The following is a 25,952-nucleotide window of genomic DNA, read 5'->3' on the forward strand; positions in this document are numbered from 1 at the left end:
ATATCAGTAGAGACTCAAAGGTTAATACTAATCATGTTATAAAAGTATTAAGTAATAATTACTATATTTTTATTTCTGTGAAAGCTTAATGTAATTAATGAATGAGGTTAATTTGTTGTGATTTTTAGAATTGGCTGTTCCATAACCTAGGCCAGTAATATTATACAAGAATATTGACTAATGTCCAATTATTTCACACACTCACTGCTTCTTCACATCATGAAGATCAATGTTTTTTACAATTAAGAACATAGGTCATTCACTATCTAAAACTGCTCAAGTCTGGCCTGTGTGGTTCAGTGGTTGAGCATCCACCTAGGATCCAGAAGATGGAGGTTCAATTCCCGGTAAGGGCACATGTCCGGGTTTCGGGCTCAATCCCCAGTAGGGGGTGTGCAGGAGGCAGCTGATCAATGACTCACCATTGATGTTTCTCTCTCTCTCTCCCTCCCTCTCCCTTCCTCTCTCTGAAATCAAAAAGATATTTAAAAAAAAATAATAAATAAATAAAAACTGCTCAAAAGAAAATAAGTGAGTGTATATGAATTACATTGCTCATATCCATAATGTTTGGCCCTAAATTGAATCTTGCCAAAAGTAGAATTTCTTCATAACATTTAAGAAAACCACTGCTTAGCAAAGTTCATATCCCTAAAATAAAAAATTGAAAACCTTTTCCCTCCCAGAATTACATAAAGAAAAGCAAAATTCTCTAGTAATAAAACATTTTTAAAAACTTCAGTGAATGTGATTTTATGAAATATTTAAATATATGAATGTAAACATATACTACTTATAAATACTGAACTTATTTTTAACTAGTTTTCTTTTATTCTGCCCTTAGCATATCTTAATTTTAAAACAAATCTTCGATATCAGACTTAGTTTTGTTTAATTTAAAGGGCATTACTTACCAGTGCCTTTATAGTATTTTGTACAGTTACCATATTCAATATCCTCCTTTTTAATATCGAATTGAGGCAAGGCAATTTTTTCTAACTGAACAGGATCCCCTGACTGCCAGATAAATCGTAAATCATCAGTTGTGTAACCAACTATAAACAAAAATTTAAAAAAATATTAGTTTGAAATGTAATTATTAATGCCTTCTTAAAATTTCAAATAATTCAAGTATTAAACATCAAAATGATAAGAAAAGAGATATATGAAACTGTTCTTAAAATGTAAAGAGGTGAAATCTATAGCCACTGATGAAAATATTAGCACAAAAGTTAAAGACAGTTGGCTTAAAGAAAGAACAAGTTAAAATAATCAGCATATTATAAATAGTTAAACTTCTGGAGTGTCATATACAGTAGTACATTATGTCAGAATTCTGAAATGTCAGAAATGTCATCAATAAAAAACGTAGCAAGTCATACTAGCTTTCTAAATTTCTATCTTTACAATCATGCAATATACTACCTATAAATTTTTAAAGAAATATAAGCACCAAAACCTTTGTTTTTAAGAAGTAACTGCAATCTTCCCTAAAGGAGTTGCATTACCACAGGAGAGCAATAAAAGAACCCCTCAAGTGGCCATCATTACGGCATACTGAAGCACACATTCTGGGCTTAAGTACTGTGGCTACAATTCAGGGATCATACGGAGTTTTACAGCATATGGTAACCCATCATTCAACTCTAAAGTACATATATTTTTGAAGCAATACTTTAGTTCTTCTGGTAACAGAATTGAATATAAATATATTTGTAATTTTTATAAAAATAGGCAGGCATACATATGTATAACACATACAGCAACATGGACATATATACATTTACATCTGCAAAATCTCATTTAATAGTTAGAAAAAATAAATATTATCCAAATTTAATATCTAGATTCAGTAACTTAAAAAAACACACAGCAAATAATCACTAATTTTAAAGCATATAATCCAGCAAACTTATGCAAGACATTTTACAGGTCATTATTATTTACTCTCTGCAGAAATAGGCAATGATATATAAGTATTTAGGCTAAAGTTTCCTTACATTAGTGTTAATTTTTTGTTTTATTTCCTACCTTTATTTTCAAAAGGGAAGCATCATAGCAACTTAGTATGTTTTAGAGATAATCATTTCAATTAATACAACTAGTAAAAAGAAATTAGTGCATGTTTAATAATATGAAAAATATGTGATTGTAGAAACATGGAAAATCCAATTTTTGTAAAAAATAATTTTTTATACATCTATAGGAAGTGAATGCTTGGTAGGATTTAGAGAACAATTTTTAATGTTTTTCAAATTTCTGCTCTAAAAAGGTGGTTTTAACATAAAAAAATTACTAGGACTACATTTCCTCCTTTATCTTGCCCACATTATTAATTCCAATGAAGATAACAACTGGAATAAGTAAGAACTGTATACCTGCATTAATTTAACTGAAATAAAAAGCTAGTGCCAAAAGGATTTGTTTTAGTACAAATTAATGTAGTAAAAGATTAACTATAACTTCCTTAAATAAATTATTTTAATGACAATTTGTAATAAAAAACAGTAGTTTTTACCACTGTTATCTAAGATATTAGTAAATGCATTGCCTAGAAATTTTAAACATTTTTATGTCTATAGTCATTTAAGGTCAGATTTACATACAGCTTTCAAGTTGCATCTTGCAACGTTGTGTATCCATGGGAAACAAGGTCAAGTCCAATGGGCATGAAAGAGTAATAGATAACCTGAAAGTAGAAACAGAGGTCGCAGAGATCATTAAATACATTTCTCTCTGATAAACTGATTTTAAAAGGAAAATAGAAATGTACGAGTATGAAAGATAAAAGAGTACCTCATGCTGACAAGGACATCTCCATCCCGAAAAATAAAGAGGAGGATATTTTCCTGGGTTACATCATGAAAATTGGCACTTTTTTCATTTGCAAAAAACAAATCAGGTTTCCACAGACACTTGTACATTGTGGGATCTACTGTCAGGGCATCCGAGCCCCGAAAATCACTGGGGAGTTTCAGCCTGGGATCATTCCATTTTTGTCTCAGGAAGATGTTAACTCGATAGTCCTAGGAAAAAAAAAAAAGTTCACAGGAGTGTGTTTATTGCCAATTTTATATTCAGTTGCTGGAATAAAAAAGCCTTCAATGATTAGCAGCAGAAATATTTTTTCTCTTCTAACATTAACCAGGATTGAAACAGCTCAGTCCCTAAGAATAAAGGGCTCCATCAGCAGTATACAAAGACCCTTGTGTCTATTCAATTACTCTCTACAGACATTTCTGCAGCACTTGCTAGCTCAAACATCAGAATATGACTTTACCAATAATTGCTTTACCTTTATACAAACACAAATTATACCAGTTGGTTGTGTGGTGTTATCATAAAACCATGAGAACTGCTGAACATTACCATTATGCTTCCCAAAAAGCATAATAAGATTTAGTTAAAATAGATAAGAAGCCAAGGGAAAATATTTCTGCTTGTCTCTTAGTAAGTAGCAAACTACAAAAATTATACACATATAACTATGTACATTATATAACACATAATATAATATATTCTTCAGAGGGAAAAAGAAAGACTATCCTTGACTACTCATAAATGTAAATGATTATAGCGAGAAAATGAGAAAATCAAATGAGATTTGAATTATGCAAAAGAGATGAGAGAACATGCAAAATGTTATGTTATATTCAAATATGGTAGAAAAATGTTTTGAAATCTACTGAGTAATAACAAATTAGACTTCAGTTTTTGGCCTATCTCCAAAAGTTTTAATTTTGAAACTTTGTAAAAATTGAATTATATCAAGAGACATAGATTTTAAGAATATGTGAATTTAGGAACATATTTAACACTTTAATACATTATATATTTGTCAGTGAAATGGAGTTTGACAAATTGGATTGTTCGTATATACAGTGAAACTGAGCATTGAGGCATCAAGCTCAAGTCTTTTGATTTTAATTTTCTATACTGAACTCAGAATGTGCACAAAAATGTTCTACATATAAATTGCATTGGGCTTCCTTACTTTCAATCATTCAAAATTCATAAGATGCTATTCTACCTATTCATAGCCTTTTGACATAATCAGCATGAATTAAATCATAAACTTCAAATCAAAATTCAAATACTTAAACAGGAAGAGATGATAGTTCATCTTATAAATAAGACTTAATATATTTCCATGTATGGAAAGGTACGTAACATATATATACACACTTTATATGTGTATCAAATATAAAATGAAGCAGAAGCAATAAGCAGTGACTCTAGAAAAACTTGAGCAATTTACTTTCTCTCTCACATGATCTTCAGACAACATATAGTAATTAGAGAGGGTAAGGCACATAATAACAGTAAACATTTACCAAATTACAGACAGTGAAAGAAGATTTAATTTACCTACATCTCATAGTCTCTCTAAACTTGATGTTTATACAAACTTCTGCATATAATATGAACTGATTCTTAAAAATAATATGCAGATGGGTTTGGAGTGACAAAGTCAAACACATTAAGGATTATATAAGCTGACATTGAACATACCTGCACCACTGGGGAAAAAAAGATAACATTTTCCCAATGACATGAACATGGAATTAAAGAGGGAGTAAAAGAAGCCTAAATCCCTAGAAAATGGAGACTTGCCATGCACAGCGACATGAACTTTTTTCAAAATATACACATATCTTGAAATTCATAATTTCAAGTGAACTTAAGTGATTACTTTATATCTGATTTTGATTGTGACAACTACAAAAATTAACGCCAATATGTCAAAGATAAAGGCCTAGCTACCTCACATGGTGAGGTTTCCAGTAGACAGGATGGGCTTCCTGACAAAAGTTTCTGACCATTTCATGTAAACGTGCATGGCCCTTCACTTGTGAAGACTCACTAGGTTCAATCATTTTCTAATAAAATACTAATTATGTTACCTTAGCTAACACACATAGTTGGTAACCACTTGACATTACTTTGAGCACTCAACAGTAGTCCATTTCAAATTATTGGCTAAAAAACTTCTTGTAATGATCTGTCAAAATTATTGATATTCTAAACGTATATTTACACTAAAAACTATTTTATCACCTTCTCTAAGTACTGTGTCTTATTAAGGAAAATCATCACAATTATGTCTTTAAACTGTGATTTTAAAATATACATTCACAATATTATGATAAAATACTGTCTTTAACTTTTTATCATGGGTCAGTATAAAAAATAACTAGATGAACCTAGCTGGTGTGGCTCAGCAGTTGAGCATCCACCTATGATCCAGGAGATCATAGTACAATTCCTGGTCAGGGCACATGCTTGGGTTGCGGCTCGATCCCCAGTAGGGGGCATGCAGGAGGCAGCCGATCAATGACTCATCATTGATGTTTCTATCTCTCTCTCCCTTCCTCTCTCAGAAATCAATAAAAGATATATTTTTTAAAAATGAAAAAATAACTAGAGGAGGTTGCCCATTTACCTTTTATAAGTTTGTTATTATAGCTATGGCCCCTTATTTTGGTCAATGACCATTATATGAAAACACTCCAGATGAATTCCTCTTTATTTAATTTCTCATTTGTTTATAGGTATACTACCATAATGTCATTCTAGAGGTATTTACCATTGTTAGTCATATTCGGCCTAAGTGCTTTACAAAAATGCAACTATTCCTCAGTTTATACTATGAAAAGGCTCTCCTGATGTTCCTATCTGCTTCCTATTTCTGGAGAGCAAGACTTAAGTATCTCATCATGTGTGTTTTTTCTGTCTGGCAGCTAGGGAACTGAAAGCTAAGTCCCATAGCCAACTGAATTAATTTATCTCTCAGATCCTAGTATGACTATCATTCTATGACTCTTACACATTTAGTACTATTTCATTGTATTTTTTGTTATTTTCATACACCACAAATTATTTCCAAAAGTAGGGATAGATAAAAAAGAAATAAAATAATAGGTGAGAGATTGTTAATCGTAACAAATGTACCACACAGGTGTGGATTTCAATGGGGGGAGACTGCATGCGTGGGAGCAGGATGTATGTGAGAAATGTACTATCTGTTCACTTTTGCTGTACACCTAAAACTGCTTTAAAAATAAAATCTGTTAAAAGTGAATACAAAATATGCTATAAAGAAAATGAGAGGATATTCCCAAAACTAAGAAAAAATTATCCAAAAATTGGAGATAAGGCCAGAAGATCACTGTTTGTCTTTCCAATGTCATACTAAAACATTGTCCAACAAGCCCACCTCAGGGTTGGATGGTTCTCCAGGAAAATGTAACATTCTTTGAATTTCAATTTTCTTTGATTAGACACTAGACTCTGTAAAGTTATATATCTTATAGAAGATTGATAAATTATAAATGATGCAAGTGATTTCTGTCAGGTATAAAGATAATCCCAAAGATTATGCCTTTATTGCCCCATGGAACATTAATAAGTGCATCAAATTTAGCAATTTAAGTTCAGCATTCTTTCTTTACTATAGTCTCCTAAATTCTCCAATCAACTTGACTTTTTTGCTGGTCCCCTCATTAATGAGTTACATAAACCAATGGCATGTCCCATGCTATATGTTTTTAACTTTTACAAAATTATACTTTAACCTAAAAAAGTTAAACATAAAATAACCATATGATCCAGCAATTCCACTCCCAGGTATATGCCCAAGAGAACTGAAAGCAGAGACTCCGCTTGTACACTCATATTCATAGCAGAAATATCGTGGAATAGCCAAAAGGTGGAAACAACCCAAGAATCCATGAACAGATTCATGAATAACCAAGATGTTTATATATATACACACACATGCAATGGAGTATTAGTCAGCCATTGAAAAAAATGAAATTCTGATACGTTACAACACGAAGAAACCTTGAAAACATTACCAAAAAAAATCAACACTAAGGAAGAGTTTGTCCAATATTCTACTTAGAGTGTACGCAAAATATAAAAATAAAAAATAACCCTGGGGGAGGGCAAATTTACAGGGCAAGCTAGAAGACTAAGAAGAAAATCCTTGGAATGTGATTTCATCAAAGCAAAGGGTTTAGCAAAAGCTCTGAGATGGCCAAGAGCAGCAAGTGCCATAGGGGGTCAAATGCAATCAAACTGAGCACTTGGTAAATGAGTGAAGGTTTTAGCAAAAACATTTTGGTAGAATGGCATATAAAAAGCAATATTGCCCTGGCTGGTGTTGCTAAGAGGTTAGAGCTTCGGCCCATGCCCCAAAGGGTCTCGGGTTCCATTCCTGGTCAAGGGCACGGCATGTACTTCGGTTGCAGGTTTGATCCCCAGCCCCAGTCAGGGCATGTGGTGTGTTTGACAGGCAACCAGTTGATGTCTCTCCCTTACATGGATGTTTCTCCCTCCCTCCCTGCCCCAGCTCTCTCCCTCCCACTCTAAAAATCAATGGGAAAAAATATCCCTGGGTGAAGATTAACAAAAATAAATAAATAAATTTAATAAATAACAAAAAGCAATATTACAGAGGATTAATAAATAAATAGAGGTCAAAGTTTCCAGTCTATGGGATGGAGATAATAATACATAGGGTTTTTATAAGGAGTAAATGAGATATATGTAAAGTCCATGAACTGCAGTATTAAGAGCTAAACAAATGCTTCTTCTTATTAGGATATATTCTTTATTTTGTCGTCATTCTTTTATAATGTTGGTAATAGGGATAAATATACTTTTGCCTCAGAAAATAATCTGCATATAGCGTAACTCATTCAGTTTGCTCTATACTATGCATGTCAACCTAAAGTTACTTCTAACAGTAATCTACTCCTAGGTCACAATTCTTAAAACAGTGCTAAAGTATTGTTTTTGAGCATTTCCTGAATTCTTCTTGCTTTCAACACACCGGTATAAGCTCAATATAAGCTTGGAGTCTTTACTGCAATCCTTTTAAAATTTTTATAGTTTAGAAAAACTCCAGGTTATATTTCAATGATCATCACCAAAAAATTGGTAATTGCTTACTTTGCTGTATCATTCTTGTTTTCACATTTTAAATTAAATTTATTGGGGTGACATTGGTTAATATGATCATAGAGGTTTCAGGTAGGGGTTTCTATGTTACAAGATCTGTATATTGCACTGTGTGCCCACCACCCAGTTAAATCTTCTTCTGCCACCATATATTAGGACCCCTTTCCCCCCACCCCCTTCCCTCTGGCAACCACCACACTGCTGTTTGTGTCCATGAGTTTCATTTTTATATCCCACATGTGAGTGAAATCATATGGTTCCTAGCTTTTTCTGACTGACTTATTTCACTTAGTATACTATTCTCAAAGTCCACCCATGCTGTTGCAAATGGTAGTGTTTCCTCCTTTCTTATGGCTGAGTAGTAATCCATTCTGTCCATATACCACATCTTTATCTAGTCCTCTATCACAGGTCACTTTGGTTGTTTCCATGTCTTGACCACCATGAATAATGCTGCAATGAACATAGGGGTGCATACATATTTGCAAATACATGTTTTTGAATTTTTCAGGTGTATACCCAGGAGAGGGATAGCTGGGTCTTAAGGTAGCTCTATTCTTAATTTCTTGAGGAATCGCCAGACTGCTTTCCATAGTGGTAGTAGCCAATAGATACATGAAAAGATGTTCAGCCTCACTAGCAATTAGGGAAATGCAAGTCAAAACTACAATGAGATACCACCTCACACCTATTAGAGTGGCTGTGATCAGCAAGACAAGCAATAACAAGTGTTGGAGAGCTTGTGGAAAAAAGTTCCCACTGCTGCTAGGAGTGCTGTATCAGTCTTGATCTTTATGTCTATTTCATTATGGAAGTGCCTCAAAAATGCTTTTCTATTAGCTATGTAGGTAAATACTATTATGATTCAATACAAGTTGCAGCAAGCTTATATATCTTTTAAGATTGTTTTAAAATTTTACAATTTAAATTAATAGTTTGAGTTAAACACTCATTAAAAGATAAAAGCTCATTAGTTAGTATGCTTTGGTTAATGTTTTATGAGCATTTCTAATTGATTGGTGGTTATTTGCATTTCAAATGCTCTATATTAAGATAACTATCTTTGAAACCTATTTATTTTCCTTTTCAATTACTCAATTACAATAATTACAGCTCTATGGTTTATTTTCAATGAACAAATTCCCATCAAAAAGAGACTTCTTTTATCAATGGCAAATTACCTAATTGTTTTTAAAGAATTTGGTGACAAATACTATATTCATTGTTCATTCCAAACCACACTATTAGTTATTATCAGAAAAATGGATGGTCTCAAAAAGGTTCAGTACCAATTAACACCAAAATGAAACTATTTTTTCAAGGCAATAAAACACTTCACAGCAAGACATTAAATTGATGATATTTTAATATTAAGAACCGTTTATCTGTATTTTATAGTGTTAGGTTAGTTCTTCTGGCTACTTGTAATTTTTACTTAACTCTCTCATATGCAACCTTTAACTCATTTGTTTCCTTTACATTCTGATAAAAAAAACTAGTATTCAAGGAAATAAAGGAGATCAATTCTCACAGCATCTGCCAGCATTATGATTACAGTTCTATCAACATAGCTGTAATAAGTCTGGTTTCAAAGAATTTAAATGTAGTTGTTAGTGAGGTTAGAAGTTTCGTGTAAAAATTGCATAATAACAAAATACCAGTAAAAATTCCTAAATTATATTATAGCAGTCCTTCTCAATATGTCATTTTAACACTTTAAATATTATTTACTGATAAGTTATGAATATTTAAATTTTTATAGATCTGTGCTAATATTCCATCTTATGGTGCCACACTAAACTCTACATTCCATGAGAGTAGCAGTCAGCTGAATTGTTATATAGGAAGTGTCCAACATACTTGTATTAAATGCAGGAATAAAGAAATTACTTCTGTGGCATTTGTCTAGTATTAGTGTCTAGTATTAGTCACACTATTAATTTTTTCCTATATCAACTGATAAGAGTGACAATTTACTGGAAGGAAAAAATAAAACTTGGACATTTCTCATCCTTCCTTATTGCCTAATACAATACCCTTACTTGTGATGTTTAATTAGCAATGCTTCTGAAATAATAAAGCTAGGAGAAAAAAGGAAGGTATGAATAACAAATTATGTTATTCTTCATTTTAAGGCAGACACACTAAAAAAATAACTTGGACAAAAGAGACAGATATACAGAATGTTTTTAACTACTAACGACATAGATTCTCTTGCAAATTGTTCTTATTGTGATTTACTTTAAAGAGTGAGAGTTTTCAGTAATCACTGAAGAAAAAGCCAGTAGTTATTTTGGCATTTTCATATATTGGAAAACACATTTATGTAATCAGATAATCCTCCAACAGAATTTGGGAGAAAAAAATTAACAAGTGTTTGTCAGCATGTGTATTAGTTTCCTGTTGCTCCTGTAACAAAATTACCAAAAACTGTGCAGCTTAAAACACCACAAATTATTTTATGGTTCAGAACATCAAAATCAGTTTTACTGAGCTGAAGTAAAGGCATCCTCAGGCTGGTTCCTTCTGGAGGCTCTGAGGAGAGAGTACATTTTCTCGTTTTTTTCAGCTTCTAGAGGCCACCTGCATTCCAAGACTTATGGCCTCTAACTCTTACCATCCAACTTCATACTGTCTTCACAGAATTCACTACTACGGACTCTGACCCGCTGGCCTCCCTGTTATAAGGATCATTGTGATTATATGAGGCCCACTCAGATAACCAGGAGAATCTCCCTCATCTCAAGATCCTTAATTATATCACGCGCACAGTCTTTTTTACTGTGTAAAATGACATCACAGGTTCCCAAAACTGGGCAAGGACATCTTTAGGGGACCATTACATAGCCTACCACAGGGTACATACCCTGAAAATAAATAATATGAGAAAAAATAAACATAAAACCATTTTAAGGCTTGTGTATCTAAGATACAAAATAGAAAAAAACAAACAATAGGGACAAATACAGGGAGGGGCAAAAGTAGGTTTATAGTTGTTTGCAAGGAAAATAATGCAATAATTAATAAGTAATAATACAAGAAAAACTCTGTGTTTCATGTACTCACAACTGTAAATCAACTTTTGCCCCACCCTGTCTAATATTTTTCCATAATAAATGAAATAATGCTGGAAAGTTAATAACAAAAGTAACGAAATACAAGGAATAATACAACTAAGATAAATTTTAAGGAAATCAATTGTAAAAGAAATAATATCTGAGGAGGATCCAATGTATGGCATCGCAACTACAGTTGATAATACTGAATTGTACAATTGAAATTTGCTGAGGAGTAGAACTTAAATGATATCATATATATATGTATGTACGTATATGAGGTGATGGATGTGTTGATTTAATGTGGGGAGGAATCCTTTCACAATGTAGATGTACATCAAAACATCATGTACACTTTAAATATCTTATAATAATTTTATTTGTCAGCTATACTTCAAAAAGTCTGTAAAAAAAAATCAGTAAGCTTACCCTAGGTGATTGGAAGGAAAAAGAATATCCTCTTATAATATAACTCTTATCCATTCATGTATACCTTTTTAGTTACTCTCCTAAGTCATCTCTGTTGACAAGTGTTTGTAGCAGGTCATGTAGTTTTACCTTAGATCCACTTTTTTTCTTCTTAGAAGATATCTTAATGTTAACTAATAGCTATATAATAGCTTATGACTTTCCTAACTATTAAGCAACAAATGTCAGGCCATTTGTTTTTAAAAGTTTGACCAAACCTGTAAAATATGACAGCCTCAAAAAACATCTCTATATAACACTGTTTTGTAGGGATGCATGAAATAAACATTGCTAAAAGCAAAAAATAATAATTATGGTAAAATAAGTCTACTTGATAAGGATAGTTCTCATTCTGAACCTTCAGACTGTGTCTGCACAGCACAAATTAAATGGCCGATTGGTTTTCTTCTAGATTATTTCAGCAAAAGGAACGGCAAATACAAATAATTTTGTGCTATGGATAAAGCTCTCCAAAATTTCCAAAATTAACACTCTACAATAATAACATTATTCAGTCTGTTATTTAACCAAACAAATGTTCAACATGGATCTATTGTTTAAAAATTTTCTGACAATTGTTTTATGGCTATTTTGACTCACTTTGCGCTTGGAAAAATAGAAGAATTTATCTGTCCAACTATTCAATCAATATTAGCTAGTATAAGAAATTTTTTTAAATTTATGTGTTCACTACTTATTGAGTGCCTATTGTCCTCTGTATCTTATGGAAAATTAAATATAATACATTATTTCTGACATGAAGGGTTTTATAGTCCATTAGAGAATAAAAAAATACACAAAAAAGGAAGCTATGAGGTTTCATTAACAAATAAATGATAGAAATGAAAGACGTGGATTGAAAAGAGGGCACAAAGTGAGTCAGAGTGGCCATAAAAGGCTCTCATTTGAAGATAGATGAAGATCAGGGAAAAATAGTAGGGACAAAACTCCCTATGGGAACTGGTTGAATCTTGTCCCAGCAATAAATATTTTGGGGTAGCTACTGTGATGAGTCTGTGCAGGGCAAAAAATGAAATACGTTAGAAATTATGAAATATTTTATTATAATCCTCAAGTAATCTGTGAAAAAGTTGTCCCTTTTCTTCTAATATTCCTTTCTCCCAGATGTTTTCAACTTGATCTACTGATGGGACCTAGAGAAGTTTAGGTGTCTGATATTTGGAAGGCATTCCGTACTTATTAAATAACAGACACATTAATGGTACATACTAACTTATCACACCTGTGGCCTTTATGCAAATGAGAAAAATATCCTTGCATTAGTTGTCCTCAAATGCAAAAGAAAGTTGGGGATTTTTCCTGGGGGCTATAACATCTTGATAGTGGTGTTTTAGGGTGAGTGTAGTGGTGCCATGAAACATAAAACAGTGTTCAGACTACAGCGTAGAGACCAAATAGCTCCCCTTAAAATTTCACTGTGAGAAAATGACATCTCTTACTCTTGCAAAGTGAAGTGCTTTGATAGACTAATCATATTTTCAATTAATGAGTGCTATACTTGTCTCCTGAGTGATATATGGTATCTATGTTATATTTCAGAGCTGTATTCTACTGATCTGTACTGTATGTCTGTCATTTAGGTAAACTAAAACGTCACTGAAAGTGAATTTTGAACTTGTTTCCAAAATCTTCTTTTAAAGAATTCTTTACAAATATTTACAGATTGTCTAAGAAAATCAATTACTCAGGGGCTAAATACGTGCTTCTATAAAAATGAAGAAATGGCATTCTCATCACAATTAGAGATTAAAAATGGGCGTTATAATGTAAATGCAATATGCAGCTGCTTTTGTAACACTCTAAGCTGCTACTAGGAATAAAGTAATAGTGTCAATCATTCTTTCTCTAGCCTGAGATAGTCCCTGAATAATTATACTGTGCTCTGACCATTATTACTAGGTTTTCAATACACACCTTATAAATATAAGTATCTAAAAATACCCCACAAAGAACCTGGGGGAAAAGGGCACAGATCTATATTCTAGATTATCAAAAAGCAGGTAGACCTTACTGGATGTGTTTTGAGAAGCTGAGGGGTAATGACATCATACATCACTCAGAAAATCTAACCATACTATATAGCTGTCCTTGTCCCTAAATGCAATTCATAGGGGATAGCAGTTAGTCCCGAAATCTTTTTCTGTTCCTTCAAGACAGGATCCTGCTCGTCCCTCCTTCCCACTCTTCCTTTGCCTTTCCTTGCTCTTTCCCCAGATTACATAATCTTTTCAGGGAGCTCCATAACCATATTTTATAAAAATCAGTATTGCTTTTTACAATTCTCTGCTCCACACATCACAAAATTAGCACGACAGAAAAAACAAAGATTCTCCACAGGAAATTAGAAGGAAAAAAAAACCTGTCAACAGTTAAATTTTTTGAATGCTCATACATATTAGCATATGGGGGGGGGGGGAAATGTTGCCCCAGAGTATTAATTGCATAAATCCTTTCCCCAGGTGGTATCCAATTAATTATTCAGAGTGAGTATGGTAATTTTACCGAGTCTATCAGTTTTAATGCAGTATTAAGGCTCAATTTGAATTGCAAAGTTTCATAAGCACTGAAATCACTAACTTAACAAAACCTTGGAATTGGATTATTTTATACCAGGGAAAGCATGCATTTTTCCTTAGAGTTACTCAATATTTTTCAGTTTTAACATTACTTTCACTATGCTTTAGTTTAAATTTTGATAATTAAAATATTAAATTAACTCTGATATTACCATTGTTGTCTCTTGAATGGATCCAAAACTGTTGATAAAAATGTTGACTACGACATCAACAGGAATGCCTGTGAATAAAAATTAAGGATATATTTAGTAGCTATAAAAAACTTGGTCAGAATCTACATATTTCATAGTTTATGCATTTGGTTTTCATATTTTTCCCAATCCACCTGTGATGTAAAATTATAAATCAATGGTCTTGGTATGCTATCTTCACAATTACTATTAACTTATTTTTCTAAATAAGGATCATAACGAAAATAAAAAATGAGTTAAATTATATTTTATAATGTTATTTTTTTCAGAAATATTTATCTGTTAAATTGTAAAGACTCTGAGGAAATACATTTATCTTTCAAAAATTGGGTTGATGCATACTCTAAGAAAATGTAAATTGTTCTTTACTAAACATCACTTAAAAATATGGTTTAATTTTTTGAATTTGTATAATCATCTGAAGTTCTTAGTTGAGTTGGTATAGCAATATTCAATAAATTGCACTTACAATTACTAGATTTTTCTTTCTAATTCATGCAATTGCAAAGTTAATCAGACATATAACAGAGTCATTATAAAGATTTTGCCTGACCTTTTGGAAAGTAATTTGAAAGTTCACGGAGTGAGAACTAAGGTATAATGTTGCAAATTTCTTTCTTGCTTTTTTTTCTTTACTCATTGTGGGCTGCTGGTTGGACTAACAAAGGGAAAATGTGAATTTAGCCTTTCAGCCACATAACCACTGACTGATGAAAAACAGGTGGCGAATCAATATATAGTAGACATGTGACAATCCAGACCATGGCCGTTGTTGAAAGTAACTGAATAGGTTCTGGTAATGAACAAAAAACCCTGTTTTTACAACATAGTTGTATAACTTCAGTTGACTAGAAGCAGCTGCAGACTTTTTTTTTTCTGTGAAGGAAAAAAATCAAGCTTTATAATGTTAATCTGATCTACATTAATACCTGTCTTTAGGATTACAGTTTTCCAGAGGAGGTTTTTTCATATAGCTTTTCCTAACTCATCAAGAGGACAAAAAAAAAAAGTAAAAGAAAAAAAAAAGTTTGCTCAACTATACAATCTTCTCATGACTTTTATATAGCAAGTATGGATTTTGTTCTTGAAAGGTATGATAAACGGTAGCATTTTGTTGGAATAAAATCAGTCTGTTGTAGAAAACAGCCACTTTTATTCACACAAGTTAATGTGTTTTTAAAAACCATATGGCCATTTTAAAAATTTTTTCAGCAAAAGAGCAGAGGAAATTTTTTTATCAGTGTGAAAGGCTAGAGAAAAAAAAAAAAAAGCATCTAAATACAAATCCGAACTGTTCTCTATCCCTAAATGAGTATATGGACACTTTCCTACAAACTATAACTTTGCTGTCTGTGAATGAAAGCCAGCTCTGTAGCCAGAGACTAGATTTTTAATCACTAAGGTTAAGAATACTAAGTACTCATTATAAAGGTTAGCCTATTGATTCACAATACACCCTTTTATAAAAACTAAGAAACATATAAAACTATTAGAATTACTATTTTGCTTATTTTTTTTTAACATGCTTAGCATTAAATTAGTCTGGATCTAAGTACATTATGGGACAGTTACATATCAATTTGAAATCCTATTGTTTTTTAATATTACAACTGAATGATTTCATACAGATAAAATTAATTTTTAAACTGCAAAGAATGAAGATAGTTGAGGGTGAAAAACAAACCTTTGAAATTTGGTCTTATCCTGGGATCATAACTGACCAGGAGCCTATTCAAGATATTGCTAGTGGAGTTGGCAGGGACTCGGGCAAGGTCCTCTGCTGACTGCTGGCTATAAGAGAAAAAAACAAAACAAAATCCTAATGAGTATTTAGAAATGGCAATCAACAGGAATGGGTAATTTTAACTGGAGAAAAGACTTGGCTTCTTGAGACTAATCTACAGTTACAGCATGGCGTCTCCGAAGAGGTAAATGAGAAGTAGTAGACATTGTCAGTAGGTCGAAATATATGTGCCATGAGAAATAAAACCAACAAAAAGGTATTTTAGCACTTCAGTTTACCAAATGAATGAAAAACTGTCCTAAATACTCAAGCTTTCTTTTAAGTAAAATTAAGCAGACATCTTACTCGTCCTGAAGCAACCTGCATTTGAAATCTCGAGGAGCACAAGGGGAGTGCAGACAGTGAGATAACAGCAAAACAACAGTTTTTGAGTAATGAAGTGTAATATTAACCTTCTGCCTAAGCAAAGGAGTATATGAATACCATAAAATAAGATGGCCAGAGAGTCTAAGAATTAAAAAAAAAATCATGCTGATATTTATAAAATGATACTGCCCATGAAATACACAATGAATGCTCTCATCCAGTTAAATATGTTGGAAGGGGAGGAAACCTCATTTAAAACGGAGTCGAGAAGCCCTGCAGGGGGAGCTCTCCCGCAAGCACCACTGCTTGCCCTACAAAACCAGCAGGACGGAGGGAGAACATTTTTCACACAGGAACTTGATCTGCTTTTATGAAAAAGAAGGAAGATCTCTCCTTACCCCAGCGGCAATGCGCTAACCACCCCTTGCAGCCTATGAAAAACCACCTCAAACTTTTGTTCTACAATAAACAACCCTCCCCGATTTCCTCCTAAAACCTAACAACAACAAAAAAAGCTAACCTTCCCTTTGTCTTTTTGGACTTGCCTGTGGTTCACCATAGCTCCCTTGTCCCAAACTGCAATTCTCTGCTATTCCCAAATAAATTCAATTGCCAGTAAAATAACTGGCTGTTTTTATTTTTGAGGATGACAAGGCAAATTGGTAAAAGAAGTTTCTCTGTTATCAAATCAATTAAACAGGAAAAATACAGAGCTATTAGATACAACTATCTCTATTATCTGTTTGCTGTCAACTATTACAGAGGGAAAACTGCTATATTTTTTTTACTTCAATTAACTTTGAACAATGAATCTTGACTAAATTGATAGTTGCTTGACAATACTTAAAAACACACACACGTCCTTGGAAGCCATTAGAAAATGTTTGGTTATTATTTGTTTGGGTTTGTTTTACCACCTATGAAGTCTTATTATATAATCATTTTCTCAATACAAAGAAAAAAATCCATGAGAATCACAAGAAAAATTAAAACTATATCTGGAGAGTCTAGCACTGTCCATTCTGTATTGTTATGGTAAAATGTCAATTTCATAGATAATATTAATTTGTGTAAATCAAACTTGGATGTATAGGCCATGGCTTTGTTTTGAAATCCCAGCTTTTATCTATCAGGCAATTCTGTTCTGAGTCATCATACAATCTGCTGATAAGATACAACCACTAGAGGCAAGATAGGGCCAATATTAAGAAATTTATGAAAACCCTAAAAATAATATGAATTGATACAACCTTTCTCAAGTAGCTATCAAACAGAGTCCAAAACATTGAAGAAAAAATGAAAATCAATTGGTTAAACCTCCTAAAGTTGCAGGAGATTATAGAGTATTTTAAAATTGTTTCTTATGGTCTTATCAGCTCCAATACCACAGTTGCAGAGTTGGGACTGGTAATAAGATTTCATTTCATTGTATGTGAAATTGTAACCTCTTTAAAGCCAACTGTCATCCCTTATCGAGGATAGAAAACTCTAAAGAGAATGAGGGTATGTGGGAAAATTGGATATTAGGATGCAAATTAGTGTTCAAACCCATTTACAAGGTTTCTTATTGATGGGATGAAAATAAAATTGATTAATTACAAAGCATACCTGTACTGATTTAATTAAGGAATGCTATTACTGTGCCTCTTGATATAAAATCTTTCACAAGTATCTCCCTTCTAAGTAACGAAAAGGCAAGACAACATAACGACAACTAACACTAGTTCTTGCAGTAGAGAACCTTCCAGCCTGATTTTTTTCCTTCTAGCTGTGAAGAGTGGCAGAATACGCCACCCTACAATATATCCCTTTGGCACAAGGATTATTTTGAGCTAAAGGCATCTGCAAAACAGCAAATTCAGGGAGAGGCCTTTTCTGAACTCCCCTTATCTGCCTAAAAACAGATCCTCCAAAAGGAACTCAATCGTCACAGATCCCCTCCTAAGAGTTTCGCCAACTAGGAAAGACTGACTGTTATCACAGGAGAGGAAACTAGAAGTGGACACCACACCAGACAAACTTTGTCATAAACTATCATATTTTCCTATGTTTTACTAGGCCATTCATCTTTCCTAAAAATCATTTATTCTCCCTTAAGTGGCCTACATTCCTCTTCCCTTCCCCCTATTAAGATGACATATAAGCTCTCAAATCTCACTACTTTTTGGGTATTCAAATTTTTTGCTGTGATGCCCCTGTGCATATTTAATGTAATATTAAAAATTAATAAGTTTGAATACCTTTTCTCCTGCTAATTTGCCTATTTCCAGTTTAACACCTTGCTGATTGGTCACAAGTTAACTCAGGTCTGCATTTACATTAATTTAAGTAATTTTAAGGTCTGAAAGCAATGCAGAGTTTTAGAAGAGACTCTAGACTGTTTTCTTAGTTATCTTTGTTTAGGCTCAGATTATAAGAGGTGCAAGACACGAGCCACTTCATCGCTCGGCACTTATTTTGGCACTCCCTATAAATATATAACAAAATAAAGTATATTTAAGTTTATTCAGATGCTTTCATTTAATATTCAAGTGGGGAAAAGTAGCCGGCTACACAGGCGAGTTCTGGTTCAAAAGAGCAGGTCAGCAATTAATAGATGCAGCTCTAAGCTCTGAGCTGTGTCAATCAAACTCATTTTCTAGCTGTTTTAACTCACTACCAATTGTGTCCTTCCTCCATTCACTGGCTCAGACTAAATCCCCCTTCCTGGGATATTATAACTTCCACTCCTTATTGTACTAATCTAAACCCAAGATTGACTTTCTAAAATCTTGCCTCAATCATTCGCCTTACTCTAATGAAGACGAATTGATTAACATACCTTGGCAATTATTGTATTGCTTTTCTTATCTTCATGTATCTTACCAACAAGACTGGATGTAGACAGTACAATTCTTGAGGGAATCACAGCTTCTACATTTTTGTAATAACCCTGTACAGCTTATATAGTATCAAACACACATCAGGTTTAAGCCCTTCCCATCTGCCAGCTCTTTTAGTAGACTTCAGCCTCCAGATAGCTGTGTGTGCTGCATGTAGCAGTTACACTCATTTCCAGATAAAGAAGAGCATTTCTGCTTGTGGTGTCCTCTTAGGAGGGAGGATTTTTTCTCTCAGAAGTTTTCCAGCATTGGACGTCACTGAACCATTCACTGGCCAGGAGGAAGAAACAACTGTGATTGGCTCAGATCATAGTCTGGTGTGAAATAGAGATTGGAGAATGAACCATCTTTTCCATTACACTCTTTTATTTGATAATCACAAATGCTTGGTTAAGTAGAAGAGATATTAGCCACACAGAGAGCTGTTTTCCAGCGAAGAGAAAGAGAAAAGCCAGATTGGTAGGAAAGGGAACAAGTAGGTGAGTATGCGGTATCGGTGGACATGAAGGCACAGTAATGTTAAGACAGTTTTCTTAAGTAGTAGAGTCAAGAATGAAACCTGATAATCCAGATTCCTAGTTATCATTGGACCACAAGCTTGCCATAATGAAATATTATCTATCTTCTTATTACCATCCATTCATACATTGCTTTATATTGCTTTAGGACAATAATCTATATTCTATTTTACCTTTAATGATTTTTAAAATCATTAGTCCTGAAAAATCTGAATTTGCCCTTTTGTACTTATTAGTGTCATTCTTCCCTCTAGCCATCTCCAAATGCTTGTATTTCTCTCCAAAGCAAAAAAATAAAATAAAAATAACATTTATTTGTTAACAACAAAATCTCAAAGTTGGTTGACAAAAAAATCTCTTGAAATAAAAAAAGGGAACATACCAAATATGCTATAGCCCCTTTTATTTTTATTTGTGTCAATATGTTTGTGTCTCTGATGCAGGTAACCTGATACAAATATTTATATTAACATTTCAGAGACATTTCAAAACTTAAGTGAAATCCCATGTAGTTTATATTCACATGCATAAATTTAGGGATTTTCATGCCTTAAAAATCATATATTTTGCATAGTCAATACTAAAATAACTTTAAAGTCATCTCTAAACATTAAAAAAACATTTTAAGTGCCTAGATACCTATGCCACTGTCTTCCAAAGAGCTGAAACAATTTCCATGTAGCATATTTTCCTATATCTGCACTTTACTATATATAACCTTTAATTTGGAAAGATACCAGCATTATTTATACAAAATAAGCGTGAATAAGGAGAGTTAAATGATTTTAACAAGGTCACATACTTAATGCCTTTCACTATTAGAGTCTTCATATTCTGAATCTCAGTCCAATGTTTTATCCATCTGAATATGCCATTTTGTTTTATTTCGAGAAATCTATCAACAATCATGATATTATTGCAAAACAGGATTTATTTCATGAAAATGTGATATTAATTTAAGAAAATAACTTACTCTACTCAGGCAACGTGATCAAATGACTAGAAAATATAATGTTTTATATCAAAAGCTTTTTTACAACCAGTCCTCTTTTGTTCACTTGCCTAAACTTGAACCAATTTCATTACTAATATGCAAGGTTATGCAAGGAATGCATCGGGTTGTATAGCTGTATGATGTAATGTTTTCCAGCGCTAAAGGAAAAATCCAGAAATTTCTTTGCAAAGGGGAAAGCTCAGTTTTCCATTAACACGACCCTTTAGTGACCACACTGCACAGTTTCATTTCAGAACTGGTGTGTATGAGTATATGGTCTTAATGTCCTCCCTCAAACCAGAAATCTGTGCCCAAAGGGATTGTTCTGTTTTTCCAAGAGTTATAAATACTACAATGGTCAAAGGTTTCTCAGGCCTGAGTGCAGTATGGCATATGTCAGCATGAGCAAACTGGGCGTGAGACCTGCAGAGCTGTGGGCTAGACATGTACTGAATGAAAGAAGCACAGAGCAGCAAGGAAGAGCAAGGCTTGTAAAATGTGTGGGTTGTATTATCTCTCCTCTTTACTCTAGGGCAGAGATTCTTTACCTCCTTTTTAGGTTATAGACAAGGCTGAGAATTTGATAAAAGCTATGTTCTTCCCTGAAAAATATACACCAAGTTTGCGATGCTGAGGGTTCCTGGGCCTGTGCACCACAAGCTAAGAAACAACTCCCTCATGAAAACAAATTCTGGTATCCTAATCTAGGAGGTGATTTAAAAAATAAGATCAGATATCTTGTAGTGACAGAAGTAAGCTCAGAGGAATAAAAAAGAAAACACAAGATGAGAATAGAGTATGGCAAAGGGACACAGAAGCCAGCCGAAAGAGCTCCCAATGGTCAAATCTGAAATGATTTGAGCAATAAAATAAAGTAGCATTGGATTATATTCTAAACTATAAAATCCATGAATCCATAAAGATTTATGTTTCCCCAAAGCACATACCCCCATGCGAGTTATGAGAAAAACATCAGACAAATCCCAACTGAGTGGCATTTTACAAAATACCTGGCTAGTACACCTCAAAGCTGGCATGGTCATGAAAAACAAGAAAAGTCTAAGAAACTGTCACAGCCAAGAGGAGCTTAAGGAGAAAAAAGACCAATATAATGAAATATCCTGAATGGGATTCTGGAACAGGGAAAGAACATTAGGTAAAAACTAAGGAAATCTCAGCAAAGTATGGACTTTAGTTAATAACAATGTGTCATTATTGGTTCTTTAACTGTAAAAAAATGTAGCCCACTAATATAAGATGTTAATAATAGGGGAAATTAAATACAGGGTATTTGTGAGTTCTGTACTCTTTGGGCAATTTTTCTATAAATCTAAAACTGTTCTAAAATAAAAAGTGTATTTGGGGAGGAGGGGCAGACAGTCAAGGCCTTAACAGACCCCTCAGCAAAGAAGATGTACAGATGAAAAATAGGCATATGAAAGGTGCTCCAAGTTATAGGTCACCAGGGCAATACAGATTAAAGAACAATGTTACACTATTACAAACCTGAACACTGACACCAGACACAAATGAGGAGCAGCAGGAGCTCTCCTTCACTGCTGGTGGGAATGCAAACTGGTACAGCCACTTTGAAAGGCCATTTGGTAACTTCTTAGAAAACTACACACACTTGACCATCTCATCCAGCAATCTTGCTCCTTGGCGATGAAAACAATGTTCATACAAAAAGCCTGAGCGCAAATGTTTATAAGAGATTTATTTATATTTTTCAAAACCTGAAAGTAACCAAGAAGTCCTTCAGTAGGTGAATGGATAAATGAACTGTGGTGCATCCAGACAATGGAATACTATTCAGCACAAAAAAGGAATGAGCTATCAAGCCATGAAAAGACGTGGTGAAACAGAAACACATATTACTAGGTGAAAGAATCCCATCTGAAAAGACTACCTACTATATGATTCTAACTATATGACATTCTGGAAAATGCAAAACTACAGAGACAGTGAAAAAATCAGTAGTTGCCAGGAGTTGTTGGGGGCGGGGAGATGAACAGGCAGAGCACAGAGATTTTTTAGGGCAGGGAAAATACTCTTCTAGATAATCAGATGGATAAACAGTCATATAAAGATAAACATTTTACATATTCAGGTAACAAACTAAGTTAATAGTCACTTATGAATCCAGATAATTGAGGGGTTATCTGTTTTGTATTTTCCTAACTATAGTATAACTTATTATTGCCTCTCTTGACAGCTTCTGTATTTTTTTCATTGTTTTTACACATTAAATTGTGAACAGAAGGTTTATGACTATAGCAAGTGATACCTTTTACATCATTAATTGAGTTTAATTAGTTTATATTTATTTGAAAAGAATGTGTTTATGGGTATATATGTATGTGTGTGGCAAAGCCTGTTATGTTATTATAGGCCAAGAATCATAATTAAGAACAGTGTTCCACAACATTCATTTTATTTATCCCCCCTAGTTGGGCTTAGGGAACTTTTGGATTCTGCAGAAACATTTTCAAATCTTGTCTAACTTCAATTATGCAATTACATCATCCATGGCTGAAAGAAAAATGTTTTTTCACAAAGTAGAAACATCTATTTGGAGAGACACTGGATTTTAGATACTAGCAATTTCCAAATCTCATCAAAGGCTATGGTCTTTTTTAACTTCATATCACATGTGAGATAACTTGTCCTATGAGTACTAAAGTATCTTCTATTTATATGGTATGTTTCTCAGATAGTGTAAAACACTATATATTCTCACTATTTTTCATTGGTTTGTTAATTCACTACAAAATTCACTTCATAAGGAATTAAACTTAAACCTCAATCCAAACCAAATGTTTACTGTGCAATTACTTTCCATACTTTGCAGAAATAGTATTACATCCTGGCCCAGCAAATAAAAATCCACAGTAATACCTCTAACCCTGCTCTAGCTACAGCTGGAATAGTACTTATCTTTTCTCAATTTTCCATGTGTAGCACAAATATAAAATGTTTCTCTTCTGGCCTAATAGAATTGGTAATAAGATAAACCCACACTAACACACATAATAAAATTGTGGGTATAATTGAAGAAACACTCCTCTAACAGTCAATTGACTGGTTGGTGTTTTAGCCCAGACAGACTGTCAGATTCCCACGTGATATTGGGCAAATCACTTACGCTCTCTGAACCTCAGTGTCCTCATCTTTAAACCACAGGTTTAAATGAGGGGATCTCGAAGATCCCATTCAGTTGATAATCTGGCTCTACCTGCTTTGGATGCTGTGGTGCTGCATCCCCCAGATAGTCCCTTCAGAACTGAGGCTCTTGCCAGGAATGCTAGCTGTTTAGGCATCTGAGCTCCGTCTCTTCTTGAATAACCTTCATCTGAAGGAAAGTGTCTTGGCCTGGAGGCACCCCACATCCAAAAACTTTGTTATGGGAATACAGGGGAGCCAGAGCCCCTTTCTAACAGAAACAATGTTGAGAGGGCATCCCAGCTTCAGGGCTCCCTGGGGCATCAACTGATGCATTAGGAGCAGCTGCCTTGTTCCTGTGTTTGAATTCCCTTTCCTCACCCACACAGGTGTTGTTCCAAAAGCAATCATCTCTGCATGTAAATCTTCATCTCAGAGCCTGTCTAGGAGAGAACACAATCTACAACATCAGCTAAATAATAAGATCCCTTAAAGAACAAAATCTGACACAACTATCAATGTGCAACTTTACCCTTTTACGTGAGTCATTTCTGAATTCATTTAACGAAGTTCATGAGCTTTCACATATGTCATGCACAGTGCCATGAGCTGGTTATGCATCTAAGAATCCAACACTAATGCTGATTATTCTGATATAACAGTGATATTTAAAACTGTGGGTTCAGATAAATTTGTCTAGTGATTCTCGGCTTTGGCTGTGCCCTGAATTTACCTAAGAAGCTCTGCAAACTTCTGATGCCAAGCACCCCCCCCCCCCCCGCCACCTCCAGATTTAATTAGTTTGAGTTGAGGCTCAGGCATCAGAATTTTAAAAGCTCCTCAGACGATTCCAGTGGTAAGATAGTCACTTGCTAGAAAAGAGAATTTACAGGGAAAAAGGGACATGGAATTAAAACATGAGCAGATGGAGGAAAAATAAGCCAACAATTAAGACAAAGAATGAACTGCCCAAGAGGAGGGAGGAAATCCAGAAGTGTGTGTCAACAGAACTTCAAGAAAAAGCATATTTATGAGAGGGTTGATTAACAGGACCAAATGTCACAACGACGTTGTGATGAGGACTGAGAACTCTCTGTGGGATTTAGCAAAAAGGAGAGTTGTTTTTGAGCTGAGAAAGAAATAGGATTCAGATGGGAGTGGAAAGAATAGTTAGTAAGAAAGGAAATGGAATGAGGGAGTACATCTATTGAAAATTTTGACTAGGAGTGATTATAACAAGATGGAATAGAAAGATCTGGACCCTCCTTCCCCCCATGGGCACACCTTTCCCTTTGTCAGAAATCCAGAAACTACAAGAGAGGCTTCTACACCCAACCAGTTGCAATGAAACCAGTAGTGAAAGTGGAGACACACTGTCACCATAATTCCCATGCCCAGAATAGCACAGCACAATACCAGGCAGAGGACACCTTCAGCTCCCAACTTTCCCCTGAGGGGGGTTTGACCCCACATCTAACATCCTAGCTTTTTTAGATGCTACTCTAGAGACTGGGTTCTATCTTACCTGTTCTGGAGCAAGGATGGGGCCCAGTATATGCCAGCCCCTTGGGGACTACAGAGAACCAAGCAGTTGTTGGAACAAGCAGAATTTCAGCACAGCTCCAACCCCATGCCTTCAATGCACAGCAGTTGGGCTGCAACCCCTAGCTCCTTCCTTTATCTGCACACCCATGCTCATTGAATTCACAATAGCTACCCACCTGTGGAAACAACCTAAATGTCCATTGACAGATGAATGGATATTTTAATATGTTATATACATACAATGGAATACTATTTACTCTTAAAAGGAAATCCTACCACATGCAACAAAACGGATGAACCCTGAAGGCATTATGCTAAGTGAAATAAATTAGTCACAGAAGCACAAATATTGCATGACCCTACTTCTATGAGGAATCTAAAATAGTCAAACTCAGAAGCAGAGAATACAGTGGTGGTTGGTTGGAATGAGAGGGACTTGGGGAATTGCTAATTAATAGGTAGAG

General features: G+C 34.1%; 1 protein-coding gene across 6 annotated transcripts in view; it reads right to left on the reverse strand.

The window, feature by feature from the left end:
- GLRB (glycine receptor beta) overlaps window positions 1-25,952 on the reverse strand; it is a 51,132-nt gene that overhangs the window by 15,060 nt on the left and 10,120 nt on the right. For 4 of the 6 annotated variants that reach the window (XR_013998727.1, XM_081136007.1, XM_081136005.1 and 1 more), the window contains exons 3-7: window positions 15,962-16,068; window positions 14,239-14,306; window positions 2,797-3,026; window positions 2,607-2,689; window positions 915-1,055 (exon numbers count right to left, since the gene is read on the reverse strand). Coding sequence is in view for 5 of the 6 variants with exons in the window: in XM_081136007.1 (XP_080992133.1) it covers window positions 915-1,055; window positions 2,607-2,689; window positions 2,797-3,026; window positions 14,239-14,306; window positions 15,962-16,068 (629 nt within the window). In the remaining variant the exon portion in view is untranslated. The remainder of the gene's footprint in view (window positions 1-914; window positions 1,056-2,606; window positions 2,690-2,796; window positions 3,027-14,238; window positions 14,307-15,961; window positions 16,069-25,952) is intronic. The other 2 variants (XM_081136009.1, XM_081136008.1) reach the window with 1 other exon arrangement.

This window comes from Miniopterus schreibersii (genome assembly GCF_964146895.1).
Source record: "Miniopterus schreibersii genome assembly, chromosome: 4".
Taxonomy (NCBI): Eukaryota; Metazoa; Chordata; class Mammalia; order Chiroptera; family Miniopteridae; genus Miniopterus; species Miniopterus schreibersii.